General features: G+C 41.1%; 2 protein-coding genes across 3 annotated transcripts; one reads left to right on the top strand and one right to left on the bottom strand.

Annotated features, from left to right (window-relative positions):
- The first annotated feature begins 861 nt into the window (after positions 1-861).
- On the top strand, positions 862-7,464 carry csgalnact2 (chondroitin sulfate N-acetylgalactosaminyltransferase 2). Its single transcript, XM_023277056.3, has 8 exons — positions 862-999; positions 3,088-3,938; positions 4,031-4,247; positions 4,349-4,450; positions 4,559-4,737; positions 4,844-4,938; positions 5,032-5,113; positions 5,647-7,464. Exons 2-8 carry the CDS (start codon positions 3,287-3,289, stop codon positions 5,937-5,939), a joined length of 1,620 nt encoding a protein of 539 aa, XP_023132824.1. The 5' UTR covers positions 862-999; positions 3,088-3,286; the 3' UTR covers positions 5,940-7,464.
- On the bottom strand, positions 7,401-18,090 carry sec23ip (SEC23 interacting protein). Of its 2 annotated transcripts, none has more exons than XM_055018536.1 (18): positions 17,876-18,090; positions 16,263-16,765; positions 15,906-16,113; positions 15,619-15,812; positions 15,447-15,536; positions 15,234-15,354; positions 14,412-14,501; positions 14,175-14,316; positions 12,920-13,128; positions 12,723-12,820; positions 12,329-12,499; positions 11,997-12,092; positions 11,724-11,900; positions 11,474-11,629; positions 10,776-10,878; positions 9,219-9,401; positions 8,976-9,138; positions 7,401-7,842 (listed from the first exon to the last, which is right to left on the bottom strand). In XM_055018536.1, the coding sequence occupies exons 1-18, from the start codon at positions 18,006-18,008 to the stop codon at positions 7,761-7,763; spliced, it is 2,919 nt and encodes a 972-aa protein (XP_054874511.1). In that variant the 5' UTR covers positions 18,009-18,090; the 3' UTR covers positions 7,401-7,760. The 2 variants fall into 2 exon arrangements, with proteins under 2 accessions (XP_054874511.1, XP_023132823.1); XM_023277055.3 differs by having other exon boundaries at positions 16,263-16,768; positions 17,876-18,089.
- Positions 18,091-18,381: the final 291 nt, after the last annotated feature.

Raw genomic sequence — 18,381 nt, 5'->3', positions numbered from 1 at the left:
AGAACCCAGACAGAATTCACACATGCACAGGGAGAACATGCAAACTCCACACAGAAAGATCCCAGGCTGGTACGTGAACCAGGGATCTTCTAGTTGTGAGGCGACGGTGTAACAACCAAGCCACCGTGCAGCCCAAGTACCATTTGTAAAAGTTTAAGTTTTGCAGTTGGTTGAAAAATTGTATCACCATGTGTCTCCCAAACGAGAGAGAGAAAACAAATGAAGTGCATCTGAAGTATTGATTAAAGTAGCTCTGTGATGGACCGATGGCCTGTCCATGCTGTTGCAATGCTCTCCAAATAATGTCTGCTGGGATACTATCCAGACTCCTGCCACCCTTAATGGGAATTAATAAAGGAAGTGAATAAAAGGAAAACTAAAAATAGAATCTCATGGGAACATTTCCTGGTTTATTTTGTGCACCATAGTGATAACAGATGACATCTTAGAACATTAAACAAATCATCTGTTGCCATTTAGATGGTTATTCAATTCAGAGTTGTCAGCCCATGCATCATAACAGATAAGAGATTTGTTTTATCAATCAGACCAGAGGAACACACATGGCAATTGAATGGGAAGCAAAAACAATTATTTTTGGCGGTTAAAGTAAACAAATCGTGTTTTTACCAACATATTTATGTTGCAATTCAGTTCTTGGAAAAGTATTGCATTTTGATCATGGCCAAGGCCAAAAACACAACTTTAAAAAACTTAGTAATACGTAAAACATCCCAATAATAATTTAATACTGTCAATATAAAAATAGTCATTTTAGTAACAATAAAGGTCGTTATTATGAATCAGGGCTTCAGCGTGTTTGATGACGTCTCCCGGCAGCTGCGCTCCTATTGGTCAGCTGCGGAGCGGAAGCAGGCTACGACCCACTCGCTTCTCTTTGCTCCGTGGCATTTTGTAACAGAAGCTGCTGCTGTCGCTGGTTTTACACCAAAACCAAGAGCTAGAAACACAGGCAGGCATGGACAAACACGTGATTAGGTGAGTGATTGTTTATTACCACTGTAAGTGATTAGCAGGCTCCTTAGTGCGCGTAAAATAATCTGAAAGCGGAGTGAAGCAACGACCGTCGCTAAGCTAGCTGCTGAACAGCGCTACCAGCCGGTTTAGAATTTTCAAAATAAGAGTACAAAATCTGTCTGGTGTTAGGATTTCCGAAAGGACAGATATCACAGAGAAATCTGTAATGTCGACTTCTGTCTGCTTCATTCTGCCGGTAGTCCAATTCCCCAGCAACATTAAGTAAATCTACTGTAATCGCTATGTCCCTGCTGACGTATAAATGTGTCGTACCGCCATCGGAAGTGTCACTGCTCACTTCTGGCTATGTAATCATATCAAGGCAATTATATAATTTTCAGCTAGAAGGAAGACAAAATAAACACATAGTCTGTAAAGTCATGAGGGTGGATGTCAGTGTGGTTAGTCAGAGTTTCATGTGAGTTTTCTCTTCACACAAAGTTGCTGAGCCAGCAGATCTTACAAGTGATTTGTTTGTCTTTAAAAGTGACCACACTGTAGAGTTTGTCACTGACATTACAAAAAACAAGTAGTTCATCATGACGATCATGTTCCTCTAACTAATACGGGTTTTCCCTGCATAGAGGAATTTTTGGCATCCCATCAAAGTAGTTTAATCCAAAGCCAAAGGAAAATCGCCAGCACTAAAATGTTAAGATTTATACCATTTATAATACCTTGATTTTACTACTAGTAACATTTGCTTTTTAAAAATTTTCATTATCCTTTTAAAGTTTATGCTTGTCATTGTTTACTGGTATGCAGTAAACCAAGTATAATTCTTCGAATGCATAAATCTACTTGGCAATATAACTGATTCTGAAATAAAGAGAAAATACAGTAACACTGACTTACTGTCTTTACTTTAATCATGTTAAATTGAACTTTGTGTAATGTTTGTCTTCGTTGGTGTGGGTAGGACCCCTCACTTTTGAACAAAAATAGACACCTTGCAAAATATGACTTCTGTGTTGGGTACACGATTTGTCATTGGTTCCTCTTTATCAGCAGAATGGGTCCCTGTTAAACATTTTTAATGATTTCCAAAAGTCGTGCTTTATGTCAAGTTAACAATCAACAGCTTTGTACCAGTAATGTAGAACATTAAACATTCATTTAGGACAGGAAAAATAAATATACGGGGGTGGGGGGGGTGGTGTGGTGGTGGTGGTGGTGGTTGAATTAGCTCTGTGAAGCTACATAGACATGGTTTGATAACTTGCAATTTTTTTGAAACATGAGAGAAGTGGTTTCCAGCCTTGGATCTTTGGAGTCAGAGGCCTGCTGGTTTTCATTATAGCCGTCTAGAGACTGATTTACACCTGTGAGGCCAGGTGGAAACCAGGGGAGTTAGAACAGAAAATCAGCACTGCTTTGTGAGTTTAGGACTGGAGCTGTGTGACCTTCAAGAAACAATACAGGCTGAGGTTTAAACACTCATACACTGAAGGTTTCTCAGCACGCTTTTTGTTCAGGACTCCTAAAGTGGCTTTGTATGAGTTTTCTTTAGTCCATGAGTCAGCGACCTTAAACACAGTGGTTGTTTTATATGCAATATGCTGTTCAATATAGCCCCAAGGTCCCTTTGGATGTCTGCAGTGGATTGCGTTGCTGCGCCACAGTGTTGTGCTTTTATTTTGAAAAGGAGACAGTTAATCCAGAAGTCAATGTTTAGCAGCTTGCTGTGAATCTCACCCACCAGTTTTCTCAGTGCTGTTGTTTGGCTCAGAGCTAGCATCCGTGTGCTAGCTCTCCAGGTGTAGCTAATTTCTCCTGTCCCTGTTTCTTCAGGTTTTAACTAAATCTTTGAAGTGTACAATCTGGCTAAACGTTGGAATCTTTTGAACAGGTTGTTCCAGAAAAAAAATGTTTGATTAGTTGAATATATTTGTAACTGGCAGGGTGGTTGCTTGAATGGTAACAGAGTGTTGTGTTACTAAGTGGCATTGTCTGTTATCAGCTGATATCCAATGTTTTAATCAGAGGGATTTATTTAAAATTCTTGGTAAACCTTTTTTGTTTCACCGTGGATTTCTGTGTTTTTCACAGATGATCAGTGCATGGATTTGCACCGGACCAATGTATAAAGACACCGATGCATTGGAGCCAAGAAACAAGACCTTCATGCTAAAATGACCCAAACATCCTTCCAGATCCCTAAGATGATGTGCACAAACATGCTGTTAGTAATGTGAGCAGAGGGGGAAGGGAATGCAGACTTGCCAGCTATAGCTTTTATGAGAGCGTGATGCCCAGGCGGGGGTTGCCACTCCAGGGTCGGGTCCGCTGGCTCTTCCTGGGCCTCTTCCTCCTGCTGGTGTTGCTACTGTTTGCCTACCTGCTGGAGTGCACTCCGCCAGCAGACGTCAGCCTGGTCCTGCCCGGCATCGCAGGAGAGAACTACGGGAAGGAATACTACCAGGCCCTGCTGCAGGAACAAGAGGAGCGCCACCTGAACCGTGCTGCCAGTCTCAAGCGTCAGATTGCCCAGCTCAAGCAGGAGCTTCAGGAAATGAGCGACAAGCTGAAGCTCCTGCAAGACAAGAAGGAGCCTCCAGGAGTGCAGGGTTTGGCTGAGAACAAAGACCAAGAGCCGGGAGATTTGCTGGAGTACCTGCATTCTCAGATCGACAAGGCAGAGGTGAACACAGGAGCGCGTCTGCCAAGCGAGTACGCTCTGGTGCCTTTTGAGAGTTTCACCTCTTCTAAGGTGTACCAGCTGGAGATGGGGCTGACGCGGCACCCAGAAGAGAAACCTGTCAGGAAGGACCGCAGGGACGAGCTGGTGGAGGTCATTGAGGCAGCGCTGGATATCATCAACAACCCTGATGAGGAGGACGGAGTGGAGGATGACATGCCGATGCAGCGGCAAACCTACACAGAGGGTCACTTTACGGAAGGTAAGATTCATGCTAATGAATACACGACTGCGTCTGATGAGTTTTCTCAGTGTAGCATCTTGTTTTTCATGTTGTTGTTATTTTTTCGGCAGGACTGTACAGGACGGAGCGAGACAAAGGGACGCTTTATGAGCTCTTCTTTGAAAAAGAGGATTCAAGCAGCTTCCGCCACGTCACACTCTTCAGGCCTTTTGGTCCGTTGATGAAAGTCAGGAGCACATCTGTAGAAACATCTGGAATGATTATTAACATCATAGTGCCACTGGCGGGCAGAGTAGAAACTTTCTCACAGTTCTTACAAAACTTCAGGTGAGAATGACCATTCTTATCAGGTTTTGGCATGACCCAGCATAAGATACAACTGTGCAGAGGGCTCTTGTAATTAATTTGAAAACTTCATGTGTTTTCAGGGAGGTGTGCATACAGCAGGACAGACGAGTATATCTCACAGTCGTTTATTTTGGCCAGGAAGGCCTGCAGGAAGTGAAGTCTTCTTTGGAAAAAATGTCTAGGTTCGTCCTTCAACCTAGAAGGAGCTTTTCATATGCTTGTGCTACTTTCTATATGCAATGAGAATTTAAATGTGTGGAATTTGATTAAACAAACGTATTGTTTGACAGGGAGGAAACATTCTCCAATTACACTCTGATCCCAGTGGACGAGGAGTTTTCTCGGGGTCGAGGTTTGGACATTGGAGCCCACGCATGGAAGAAAGGAGACGTCCTAATGTTTTTCTGCGACGTTGACATCCATTTTACACTGGAGTTCCTTAACACTTGTCGTCTCCATGCCGCTCCGAGTAGGTTTAATCCTGCTGCTGCTCAAATTAATTGCATTGATTGTACTCTTGTTTTCAACTTAAGGTTAAATGTACTACAATTGGTTTGATTAATTTTGTTTTGTAGACAAGAAAGTCTTCTATCCAGTGGTGTTCAGTCTCTACAATCCTGCCATAGTCTATGGAAATTTGGAGCTGGCTCCACCCATTGAACTCCAGCTGGTAAGAGGCGTAGAAGTTCACAGTCATCTTTAGGTAGTATGTGAGAAAGATGATTTAAATCTGTCATTTTCATTGACATTTTATTTCAAATAGATTCACAAAAAGGATGCTGGATTCTGGAGAGATTTTGGATTTGGAATGACGTGTCAGTATCGCTCAGATTTTCTAAATATTGGTAAGCACAGATAATTTTAAAAGCCTGTATCCTACTTTTTGTTGTTTTTTTCCTTTACTACGTGTTGTAGCTTTTTGTGCATGCAAAAGGTCTAAAAACTTTCAAGGGAGTTCTTCTTTATTATACAAAACACTACTCCTAACTTGCCACAATCTGATCCCTCATCTGAAGTCCAGGATTTTGTACTGTTACTGATCTATGTCACCTTGTTACACATTCACACAACAACTGACTTGCAGCTAGTTTGGCATGTTCTCATAAAAAGAATGAGCGGCTGCTACTGCTACATTCATATACTCAGAGATCTGGGGTTCGAGGGTCCAGCTGACCAATCGGAGCAGACTGGACTTTTAAGGATGGGGGCTTAGGATAGGAAGCGGTGCTGCAGTGATATACAGTATGAGAAAAATGGTGTGTATTTTGTACAATAAAGCATGTAAACAAATTCTAGTAGACCCTCAAGGACTTTTTTACCAATAGTTTCTGAGTTTTGGCATACTGTAACATCTTGCAAATGAATTTTATTCTTCAAGGTGGTTTCGATCTTGAAGTCAAAGGCTGGGGTGTGGAAGACGTCCACTTGTACAGGAAGTATCTTCGGAGCGACACGATAGTGATCCGGACACCAGTGTCGAGTCTGTTCCACATGTGGCACGAGAAGCAGTGTGCAGACGAGCTGACGCCAGAGCAGTACCGCATGTGCATCCAATCCAAAGCCATGAACGAGGCCTCCCACTCCCACCTGGGCATGCTGGTTTTCCGCGAGGAGATCGAGGCTCACCTACGCAAACAGGCGTTCAAGACTCAGAGCAAAACAGGGGACTGAGCAAGTCTGTGTGCCCAAAATCATTCCTACATAATGACTGTGAGGTACTGATATTATTAACGCACTACAGCAAAGACCAGTTTACACGGATCCTTCTGCGTTTTACCGCACAGCTGTAGACAAATGAATGTACAAAATGAGCATTGATCAATGTGAAACGCAACATGGTACACATCTTTCTGAGAGCTACAGCCGTAAATGATCAAATTAGTAATATTTAACTTACTGAAGGAAACACACATGTACAAAACAGTTATATATCTCTTGGATTTACTTTGACATTATATTTTACATTCTGAAGTCAATTCAAGAAGTATGCGGTTATAATTTAGGAAACAAGCCTTTCATGAAGCCATCCTACCTGCTTTAAAAACATCAACATTTTTTTCCCACTGCTCAGTGTGACTTCAGCCAGAAGATTTCAGATGTTTCAGATGATTTCTGCATTCCAAAAAGGGATCAAACATTGTTAAAGACAACACGCTGTTAGTGTTTTAACTGGAGTATTTTTAAATGAAACAAAAGACAGTTACAAAAAGAGAACGTCTTATAATTTATTGACAATATGAACATTAAGAAGTTGCACTTTCTCATTATGGAAGTTAAAAATGTAATTTCACTACACAAGAACCCAAAAGTATCTACTGATTCTCAACTTTGTTTTTAAATCAATTTACAATCTTTCACTCATTACAGTATATTGGCAGTTGTACATGTATGGAGCCATAATGTTTTGTTCGTAGTGTATTTATAGGTTCTTCCAGACTGGCAGTTTCTTTTAAAAAGGGACCTTTTTTGGCGTGTTTTATGTGACAATCAGTCACTGCCTTTGTTGATGACCGCTTCCCAGTAAACTGTTTACCAGAGAAGCATGTTGATAAAATAGTTGAAGAAGCAGAAGCAAAGATCTGCTTATAGCATGCAGCGCTACGATATCAGGTCTACATGGACCAGTATTATTATCTAAATAATAAATCTGTCATCTAAGCCCAGAGAGAATCACTCAGCACTACGATTCCTGATACTGGACTGAGATTGAATGTTACAGTCTCTTGTAAATACTTTTCTAATATTCCTTTGTTTCATACACGTGATTTGAATATTTTTGTGCCTACATGCTTAAAGTAATATGAGATGTTGACAAGATTGTTTTGAAAATGTTTGAAGCTGCGTCCACGGCTTAGTTAAGTTTATTCCATCTCATAATGAGAGAGGATGTTAGGTGTTACGTTAACGAGTACAGCCGTCAAAAGCTGACATAGAGCCTACAAGAAGTGCTTTATTTCTCTCACGATGAAAGCAGGTTGTTCTTGCATCTCATCCTGTACTGTAATTATTTTTAACCAGTGTTTTTACAGCATATTTACGCTTTTTGTAGTCTTAAAGTCTCCTTACCCTGCAGGAGAAATGTTAAATCTCTTCCTTTCAGCATTACACAACAATTCAAACAGAAAAAACATGTACAAGGTAATGATTTATTTTAAATTTTTGGCCATGAAATAAAACTTACAGATGGTTGCATTAACTGCTGCTATGTCGTTTCTGCTGCTAGCATTTGATCTGATGGTACATATTTTCAGTAAACTTCTATAATTTATGCTATAAAAATGTAATATCAAACTTGTCAAGTGTCTTTGAATCATCTAGCTCATTTGTATGCTTCTTAATTTAAGACAAATGGCATAATACAATTGTATTATTCATCTGTATACAATAAACTACAACAATAGAAAATAAAAGGAAAGGAAAAAGAAAAAATCAAAATCAAGACATGAAGTAAACTAGATGGGGAAGGTTTCAGACAGGCTTATTTTCAATGTATTAATGTGCTATCTGTTCTGGATGGAACCCCATGGTCTTGTAGATCTCTTTGAGAAGAAGCAGAGCTGTGTCTTCTGATTGCCTACAAAAGAACAACACAATTGTTAACACACAGGCCTCGGTCATGACAGTGAGACAACATGAACAACAGCAGCACACTGAAACATGCGTATCAGAAGCGTTTAACATTCAGTCACATTCTTTACATGTGATTTACCACTATGACCCGTTAAAATAGGCTGGTCAGTTTTAAAAACACATTTCCTTTTTGTCTGTGTAGTTTCTCATTCATCCAGGTCATGGTTATCCAAAGTTGTTTAAATCAATCCAACTGGACTTTAAGAAACTTCCTTGAAGACGTTTCACCTCTCATCCAAGAGGCTTCTTCAGTTCTGGTGGTGGTTGATGTTGCCTCAGCTTATAACCTCTGTGAGGTGTGGTCAGTGCTATTCATATTCCGACGACCATTGCAACATCAACCACCACCAGAACTGAAGAAGCCTCTTGGATGAGAGGTGAAACGTCCTCAAGGAACTTTCTTAAAGTCCAGTTGGATTGATTTAAACAACTTTGGACATTTCCATTTTAAAAGATTAGCAATGAGACCTAAAAAAGGGAACTATTACTGAACATTTTTTTAAAATCACATGCTAGACAATCGTAAAAGTATGACCAATGACCCCATTGTTCTAAATAATATAGATTATTTTACCTGATCTAACCAACATTTCAAAACCCACAGATATTTATTTTACTAAAAATTAAAGAAACTAGTGGTACATTTCACAGACTGAAGCTATTAAATTTTTTGGCATGTTTGCATGAAAAAAAGTATTAACAAATTAAATCAAGATAATTGCTGATTAATTTTGTGTTGATTGATGTTAATTATCAGAGCTGCAGCAACTAAATGAATAGTTGTCAACTATTAACTACTTTGCTCATTGATTTGTTTTTTTTTTTTTTTTTTTTTTTTTTAAAATAAAAGTCTACATTCTCTGATTCCAGATACTAAAATATTAACATTTTTAAGTTTCTTTACTCGTGACTATCTTTATTTTGTTTTGGACATCAACTTGGGCTTTGGGAAACTCATTTTTCAGCATTTTTGGATATTTAATAGCTGAAACAACTGATTAAGAAAATAATGGTCTTCAGTTCTAGTGGTAACTGCAGATTGTGATTCACTGCAAATTAAAATGAACCTGTCTGTACCAGTAGCAGAGGTGACTCTGGAGGGCAAACAGGTACTCATTGAAACTCTCAATGGGCTTCTCCTGCAGGACGTAGTCGATGCGATTCCCTCCGTTCAGCATCCCAATCTTCACCTGAGGTTCCTCTTCTTTTTGTGGCTCGGGGCTCTCTGGAATCCTGTGTTCTGTGACAAGAAAACAGCTGTTCATATCACACGGTACAGAAATAACTTGAGTGAAGAGGCATATGTTGGGAGAAACTCACCCTCCTCAACGTGTTTCTCCTCCTCTGCGATCTGATTGGCCACAATGGCCAGCTCAGCCTGAAGTTGGGCAGACGAAGTGTGAGCTCGAGCAAAGTCGTTGAGCGTCTGCCAGGCGCTTCTCAGAGAGCTGATAAAACCCTGCTTCAAGTCAGAGCCCATCCTGGAGAGGCTCTCCTTCAGCTCTGGAACACACAAATCATCTCTGAGTATAACTTCTGTGTTTGATAAAAATCTGTTTAGCTGGAGCCAAAACCAGTTTCTGCCATCCCATCATACAGTATGACTGCACAGAGAAAAACTGACAAATGTCATTTTTGTGTGGGAATTGGTAGACATCTGCTAAAATGAAACAACAAGCCTCTTGTTAATGTTCAACTTTAACCACCAGAAGAAACTAGATTGTGATCAGCAGCCTAACGTGTTTCCTCAGAGGCCAGATAAAACTGTGATCTGTTCTGTTTGCCATTTATTGCACCACAGCAAATTGAAAGTAAGAACAAAGAACAGTCTTTGTATTGTGTCACCACAGATATTTGAACACCACACCCATAAGAGAGGCCTGAACTGGGGGCATTCAGGAACACAAGACAACAAATTAGTTTATTATGCTCGTATGAGGAGTGTTACTGTTAGTATTATAACTTTAAATACTTCATCTAACACAAGACTGCACACTTCACAGTAACATTAATATTGTGATATCTCTAGAAAAATTAAGGGAAAATATCATTTCAGATAGAGGTGTTGCTCCACTGTCTCAGATTTTGTTCATTACCTATTTAATATTTGGGACCAAGAACTACATTCTGTGAAATACTTGGGCTAAATTTAAGGAAATATCTGCACAAATATGAATCCCACAGTCATGATGTTTGGTGAGGACACAAGAAATAGTTTCCAGTAGATCCAAATGATCAGCTGTCTCCAGTAGAGGCCATATTCTTAATTATTGGCCCTTAAAAATGAAATAAACATTTTCAAAAATTTCAAAAGGGTGGTACTGGGGTCTTAAAAAGTTCCCGTAAGTGTTTTTATATGGATGCCTTCATATTTCCTACTAAAAATGCAGTCTTTGTTCAACTTTTCACAAACATTTGAGGCCTCTAACTTTAGTAAAATTTGGCAACTACAGCAAGACAAGTTTCCAGTTTTTGCTGCCATGACAAAATGGTGATATGGACTTCATTTATAGGATCAAAAGGGTCTATATATTGTTAATATATGCGCAAAGTCACAAGTTCCATCCATGTGGTCTTCAAATTCAATCACATAAAACATGAGGTTCATTTTGCCTTACAGAAAGTTTCCAGAATCCCTCAATATCACTCAAATTCATATTTAACATTGTTTTTGTGTGTTTTGTCTCATTTTTGGACACAAAATTCAAGTGTAGGGAGGTCAGAGAGTCTGTAATAATAACTGTATGTTGTTCCTTTGTGGGAGTGTCAAGAGGATATTCACTGGTGCTGGACTTTTGTCACTACTGGAACAATGCAACACTCCTAATCCGTTATCAAAATGATGGCAGTGGTGGTTTAGTTATTTGGGTCTCTTACCCAGATGAAGCCTTTTCCTTCCTTTGTGATGTGGGATCAAAACAGGCTTCAAGTCCAAGTCTGGCAGTATCATGGGCTCAATCCTGTAGGCCACTGGGTCCAACTGAAACAAAATTTATCTTCAGTAAACAAACTAACGCATAAAATAATTCACGTGAGTTTTCTCCGGGTACTCCGACTTCCTCCCACAGTCCAAAAACATGCTGAGGTTAATTGGTGACTCTAAACTGTCCATAAGTGTGAATGTGAGTGTGCTTGTTTGTCTCTATGTGTAGCCCTGTGATAGACTGGTGATCTGTCCAGTGTGTCCCTTGCCACCACCCTAATTCACCTGCGATAGACTCCAGCCTCCCGCGACCCTGATGAGGATTCAGCAGTGTGTAGATAATGGATGGATGGATAAAATAACTCAGCCACCTTGCTTACAGTACATTTTGATTTTGCCTTTAGCTGCTTAGTTTGTATTTTTTGCCTTCACTTGACAGCACAAGCAGAAATACAGACAGGAAACACACCAAAGGTCCTCCAGGCATGAGTCAAAGTGTGGATGTTGTGGGTATGTGTTAATCTGAGCCATTAGGTTACTGAATGTAATGCCTCTGCATAACAGGTTAATTGTACAAATTTGCAAGTAAAAGCATCTACAGCCTTACTAGCAGTAACTTCTTCAGCATATAAATGTTGGTGGAGCTGCATACCGGGTGATAAATATTGAAGAATCCTTTGCATGTGGGCAGCTGGTACGTCTCTTCAATCTTCTCGAGGCCTCGGACCGTCAGAAACATGCCGATTGGAGAACCCAGGGCAAAGAAATTCACTGGCTCAAAGTCCAGAGCGTGGTAGACCACAGACACCTACAAGGCGACCAGAAGTTAAGATTAAATTAAAATCTGCCTTCATGCCATCTTGAACAGCTGCAACTACCTTCCTCAGGTGAGACTTACTTACCTGCCCAGTACCAACTTCAAAGTAATTGTAGTCCACGTGGACGGAGGAGACAGCGTTGCCCACTGGAAGCTGTTTGATGGCAGCATTAGCCAGAGCTTCAGCTGCTGGTGTTGGTGCTGCAGCCTGACTGACCTCTTTGACCTCTGCTTTCTTCTCCTCAGCTGCCTGACATGCAGCCTGTGTGTCAATGAAACCACAACAGGGCCAAAATCAGCATTTTTGTCATCACCATCTGGTTTGCAAGTATCACAAATACTCAAGAGACAAACTTACCAGCTTATTCAGTCTTTCTTTGACAAACTTGGCAATCTTTTTCCTGGGACCCAGAGGGATTCCCATCTCCTTCAGGTCCTCAATTGTGCACATAAGCTAAAAATAATAATTAAGAGGGATAAAATGAAACTGGAACTGCTATTTTGTAAGAATAACATATTAAGAATGACATCAAAGAAGCTCACTGCCAACACATTGCTCCCCAGAGTTGACCTTTGTAACTGACATTTTTCTTGTAAAACAGCATTCTTATGCTGTTTTTTGAAGACAAATCTGTTTGGCTTGAAATAAGTCATACCTACATAACAACCAAATGCAACTTTTGTACTTACAAAAGACTCAATGTCAATCTTCTCCTCATCAAAGGTGCCCTTGTACTCAGACAGACCCAGATGTTGCAGCACAGCTGAAAGATCCTCAAACTCCTCTCCGTCTTCTTTTGGCAGCTCCTCCACAGCCGGAGGGGTAACAGCATTATTTCCCTGAGTAACCAGGGCTGTCACCTGGTATGAGAAGCAAGATTATATAACGCAACATACAATTGAAAGTGTCCATTATGTGTGTCAGCAGGCTAAAGAAGAGAAAACATTATTACATGCATCACATTCAGTGCAGAAATAAATAGTGTTTTCAATGGAAAACATGAAACTATTCAATTGATTAGCATGGAGAGAGTTTACCTGTTACTGTATACCTTTAGACAATACAGATTGACTGTTTAATCACCTGATTGGCATCTCCATTAGCAGCGGGTATGGTTGGCATGATCGGTGCCTGCGAGCCGTTCTTCTGATTAGAAAGCAGATCGAAGAGAATCAGGGAACCTGCAGGTACAGAAGAGAGGACCAACGGAATGAAGGCTAAAAAAAACAGAAGAGGAAACATAAACAAGAGGTGCTGAAGCTAATGAACTGGTTTATTACCTAAACTGTGTCCGGCCACTGAAATCCCTCCTCTGTAGTCTGGGTTCCTCGTCAAGTACAGGGCATAAAGGCGGTTAATTTCTAGGGCAACTGTGTCCATGATGGTCTGGCAGTACGTAGGACTGTTGTAGAAAAGTACATCTAACAAAGTCTCATTTGTAAAGTGACGTAGACGTCCAGTGCTGGGCAAAGTGATCTTCTTTATTCTCCTACAGGGACAAGAAATGAGTCAATATTAAATTGCGTTTCAAAGGAGGATCCTGGTGATGTTCGATATTTTGCTTGTTGTTAACAATACACATGAAAAGACTGAAAAAAGCAATAGGTTTATCCTTGCACAAGTATCCGAAATCTGACGTCTTTTTTTTTCTCTCTTGCACGGACGCCCCTTGTTTTGCCACATCTTAAACTGGTTAACAGGTTCCTTCTTGACTAAAATCATCCAAACCAGAGTTTATTTTGAGTCAAACCACAGATACTGTCCTGCTGCTTTAACTATAGTCACTAGTGCACCCAATAAGCACTAATCTACAGCTGAAAATAGTCCCCAACAAGTGCTCTGTTTGCACAAATCTGAATGCTTACTCAACACTAGCCGACACTGTTTTTTAAAAATTCAAACTATACATATTTTAGATTTACATGTGGCAGACACATGCACGTTAACTTTGCTCTTTTTGAGATCTGCTATGATTAATCGATCGGCTGTCAGCTAATAAATTAATGGTTAATCGGTTTAAATAAATTTTTAAAGAAAAAAATGTGATTTCAAATAATTCCAGCTTCCTAAATGTAAATATTTTCTGATTACTTCAATATGACAGCAAAGTGTATATCTTTGGGTTATGGATAAAACAAGACATTTGAGGATGTCATCTTGGACATTTTTAACCATTTTCTGATATCCTATAGTCCAAATAACTAATCAAGAAGATGATGAACAGATTAACCACCAATTGAAACAATCATTGATTGCAGCCCTGCAGACAATAATTTAAAAAAAAAGAAAAGTCCTTTATTTTCATAACTTTATTTGCAAAATTATTGACTAAAAAACTTTAGACACCTGAGTGTGATAATTCTACTCACACACACACTATTTCAGTGCTTATGTGGAAGTAGTTCTACATATTTGGAATGCTAAGCTCAGAATCATTTGTTGAACAACCAGATTTCCATTTCAGCCTGAACATAAGGTGATGATACCGACCACATGTGTGTGTCATTTCTCTTGTGTAAACCTGCCTCTCCTCACCTGTCCACTCCTGTGGCATCTCCATGTAGAGCTGTGTGCCACTGAACAGGTAGAAACTCCACCCTGCTGATAGCATGATCATCCAGCGATTTCTTAAAGTGACTGTGCAGCAGCTTCAGTGACACATTACGGAAGTCGTCCACTGAAAGCACAAAACAGAACATTGTATTTGTACACTTTATTTCATAAATATCATCATGAAGAGAACACAAATCCTGGTGAACAGCAGGTACTCACCACACTCAATCATGCTCCTGAACCTGAGGTCGCACACAGGACCGATCCCATGAACCATGAACACAAGATGATCCACCTTGGGGAGCTCCCCTGGAAAAAATTGCATATAATGAATATGAGGGCTGCACAGTGGCGTAGTGGTTAGCACTTTGGTCTTGCAGCGAGAAGATCCCTGGTTCGCGTCCCGGCTTTCCTGGGATCTTTCTGCATGGAGTTTGCATGTTCTCCCTGTGCATGCGTGGGTTTTCTCCGGGTACTCCGGCTTCCTCCCACAGTCCAAAAATATGCTGAGGTTAATTGATTATTCTAAATCGCCCGTAGGTGTGAATGTGAGAGTGATTGTTTGTCTATATATGTAGCCCTGCGACAGACTGGCGACCTGTCTAGGGTGTCCCCTGCCTTCGCCCGAGTCAGCTGGGATAGACTCCAGCCCCCCCGCGACCCTAATGAGGATTAAGCGGTGTATAGATAATGGATGGATGGATAATGAATATGTGGACTTCCCACAGTGATCTACAGAGTCAACTATTGCCCTTTTAACATCTTAACATGCACCTCAAGTCTGACCCATGTTAAAATGAGAACAAAGCTGCTTTACATTTAAAACCAGAATTTAAAATGCAATTAAATCTGAATTCACTTTCTCCATACACATTATTGTAGCTGTTACTTTCACAATAGTCCTGTGAAAGGCCTCACCTCACCTTCTGGTTTTTTAGCAGTACTTACAGCAGATAAGTGCACTTAATTTTAATTTACACGGATTCTAACACTTTCTAGGTGCATCTACTTAGAATAAATTAATGTAAGTATAAAGACTACCATCAGGCACTTCATCATGGTCATCATCAATCCCTCTCTTCACCACTCTGGGCCTCGTCTGCCCATCCTGAGTTGTGCCCCACTCATCTGGCATAGAGGAGGGCTGAAACTGCACAATGACCTGCAGAGGCAAACAGATAAATTACTATCACCTTATAAACAGGTTTAATCATTACAAGATGACTAGTTATCAGTAAGGAAGCAAATGTCTACCTTTGGATTGTGCATGACAATCGTTTCTCCTGATGGGAACTCCAGTCTGCGGTGCCACTGGTTGGTAGACACAGCTTTCTTATATTCTGTCTGAGGTTGAAAGACATATACAATTTATTAAACACATGTCTGATTTGACCAGTTTCTAGTCAAAAGAAGAAGTTAGACAAACCTCCAGCTTGTCGCTAAACTCCTCAGAATAAGGAACAAAGCGACTGTCTGTATCCCCTTTGTAGAACCAGCTGCAGCGCCGCACTTCTGTAGGCTCTTCCTCCCAGAACACTGCAGTCCGCATGCGGTCATAGAGCTGCACGTCGTAGCGCCCTCCATCTGTCCGTATGATCACGTTCTCTGGGTCTGGTTGAACTGGAAGACCAAAAACATTGAACAACAGTTTCAGATCGGGTCTTTGTGATTATAATCATCGACTTAGTTTGCCTGTGTGGTAGGTTTTCATACCAGAGTTGTACGTCTCCTCAAGCTGAAGGGAGTCGATGATGCTGAAAGGAAGCCAGACGCTCTTAGACTCCACTTGCTTGCAGTAGAACCAATGAGGCTGAACTGCTTCATAGATGTTGTAGTTGTATGGCATCATTGGACCTGCAGGAACTATGGCTCCAGCAGTGGAGGCTGTAGGCGGAGGCCCTTGAATATGCGTAGGTGGAGGCTGAAGAGAGAAGGTTGTGATGTATTTTTTTCTTTACACTTTAGACAATTAGCTAGAAATCGAGAAAGTCGGATAATTATCCAAATTAGTGAATCAAGTACATTACAAACCCAGCAATGTCTGACAGCTACTGATGAGCTTATATCTACCTTTGTAAACGTGGGTCCTGACATCGGGAACGTCTGTGGTGGGGAGCTGAGAGAGTAGGGATTCTGCTGAGGTGTGTGTGTTGGTGGCAGGATCTCAGGAGCTGGGATGTAAGGACTGGCTCTGCTGCTGGTAGGGGTGTGTCGGTACGGGTTGTGACTCTGTGGCTGCATTTGGGGAGGCGGTGGGGTCATTGATGTAGGTGGAGGCGTGTGACGCCCCATGGGACTCTGGTAAACAGCGCTGCCAAACACTGAAGTAGCAGGGTTCATTTGTGAGGTTGGAGGAGGCGCTGGAGCCATGTTGACGCTGCTGGGAACAGAAACAGGTCCTGTTGTTGTCAGGGCTGCAGACAGTGCCGGCGGTGGGCATGGCGTCTGTCCTATGGATGCAAACGGGTCGCTACTGGTTACGGGGCTGGAGAAGTAGTTGAACGTAGAGGGGGCTGGTCCGTTTCCAGAGGTCTGACCGAGAAAACTGTCTTCTTCTCCAACATCAGTGGAATCTTCTAATGGACATCAAAATGGGGCAAAATGTTCACATTTGAGCAGTATAGCACATCTACAACACACATGCAAAACCCAAAGGCAGTGGGCATACACAGTTATATTATTCATACACATCCAAGCCTTGAGTTAATGGGAATTTTTCTGTGACCAGTTCCATTGGCTGGAAATGACACAAGTTACAAAACATGGTATCACAGAGATGTTAATAATCGATTTTAACTTTGTATTTAAATGTTGTACTTTCAATCGCTATGAATCTTTCTGCACGTCTCCAGTGGGATTTCGTTCCAGTCCTCTTTGTGATGATCTCCAGGTCTCTGAGGTTGGAGACTTTCTTGCCATCACTCAGGTCTTCAGTTACTAGTACAGATTCTCAATGGGGTGCAGGTTTGGACTTCAACATACTGATATTGTTTTCTAGTAACTTTTTCTTGATGATTTTGGTTGAATGTTTCAGATCATTGTCTTGTTGAAAGTCTAATGCTGCCCAAGTTAAAGTGTTTCTGCAGACTGCCTGATGCTTTCCTCCAGAAACCTAATGTAGTCCTCTTTTCACATGATGCGGCTTACTTTGACAATGTCGTCTGGCCCATTGACACAATGCCCTACGTCCTGTTTTCACTCGTTTATGTCATGTCCACCCAGAAAAAAAAGTATTGGTCAAATACAAAATGTAATTATAACGACTATTTTCGACTTTTATGTCTTTAAGCTATCAGATAGTAGAGAAAAATGTTCATCACACTTTTTTCTGAACAGAGAGTAACATCTTCAAATGTCTAAAAAGGACGTCCAACTATCGGTTAACTGAAATGAATGGCAAAAGGATGTAGCCAATTCAAAGACTAAACTGTTTTGATGCTGTGACCCAGTGAAATGTAAAATCAAACACCAGACAGCTGACAGTCTGACCAAAATACACCACTGTTTTTCTAGATAAAGCTGCTTGTCAAACTCCCTGCTCAGACACAATTTCTTTCTGTTTCGATTTCTTTCACACCAAAAATCAGCTGACAGCAGCACAGGAACCCAGTTAGCTAGCTAGCTTAGCATGCTAACGACCCTGCTGGTGTTTGGACCCCCTCCAGAGCCGGTACCAGTCTCACCTCCTGACAGCACCGCCGGACCAGTGGCCTGACTCACTGGCATGAAGGGCAGGTTGAAGTTAAACTCCGGGGCGGCGCTGAACAATAAATTTGAATTGGTGTTGGGAGCATTATTATTTTTTCTATCTGCCATTTTCCTCTAGTATTACACGTAGCCACTACAGGAGAAGGCGAGAAGGCAGGCAGGCAGACACGCTCGGTTCTCCCAACAGCTTCTCCCCCTCTGACCTCACTGATTATACTGATCTATAAAACACCCACCAGCTGACAAGACGGCTAAACATCGCAGCACATCGTTTATAGATCTACTACAATTACGCAGGTCGTCTGACCGCCGCTCGTCGGTTGGAGGAAAACAAACGCTCCCTGTCACTGCTGCCACCTACAGACCAGGAAGACTACAGTGGTATGCCATTTATTTCAAACAAGCTAAAATAGGAAAAGTTGAATAATTTATGACGTATGGTTTGAAATGAAAAGTTGATGTTTTTCATATAACTAAATAA

Source organism: Amphiprion ocellaris, chromosome 16 (genome assembly GCF_022539595.1).
Source record: "Amphiprion ocellaris isolate individual 3 ecotype Okinawa chromosome 16, ASM2253959v1, whole genome shotgun sequence".
NCBI lineage: Eukaryota > Metazoa > Chordata > Actinopteri > Pomacentridae > Amphiprion > Amphiprion ocellaris.
This window is presented reverse-complemented; position numbering and strand designations above follow the sequence as displayed.

Coding starts and splice junctions, on each gene's coding strand:
- csgalnact2 (XM_023277056.3), top strand. CDS start 3,287: ATGCCCAGGCGGGGGTTGCCACTCCAGGGTCGGGTCCGCTGGCTCTTC. Junction 4,248..4,348: donor CAGTTCTTACAAAACTTCAG/GTGAGAATGACC, acceptor ATGTGTTTTCAG/GGAGGTGTGCATACAGCAGG. Junction 4,451..4,558: donor TCTTTGGAAAAAATGTCTAG/GTTCGTCCTTCA, acceptor ATTGTTTGACAG/GGAGGAAACATTCTCCAATT.
- sec23ip (XM_023277055.3), bottom strand. CDS start 18,008: ATGGCAGATAGAAAAAATAATAATGCTCCCAACACCAATTCAAATTTA. Junction 14,317..14,411: donor CAGGAGCATGATTGAGTGTG/GTGAGTACCTGC, acceptor TTGTGCTTTCAG/TGGACGACTTCCGTAATGTG. Junction 12,500..12,722: donor CTAATGGAGATGCCAATCAG/GTGATTAAACAG, acceptor TTCTCATACCAG/GTGACAGCCCTGGTTACTCA.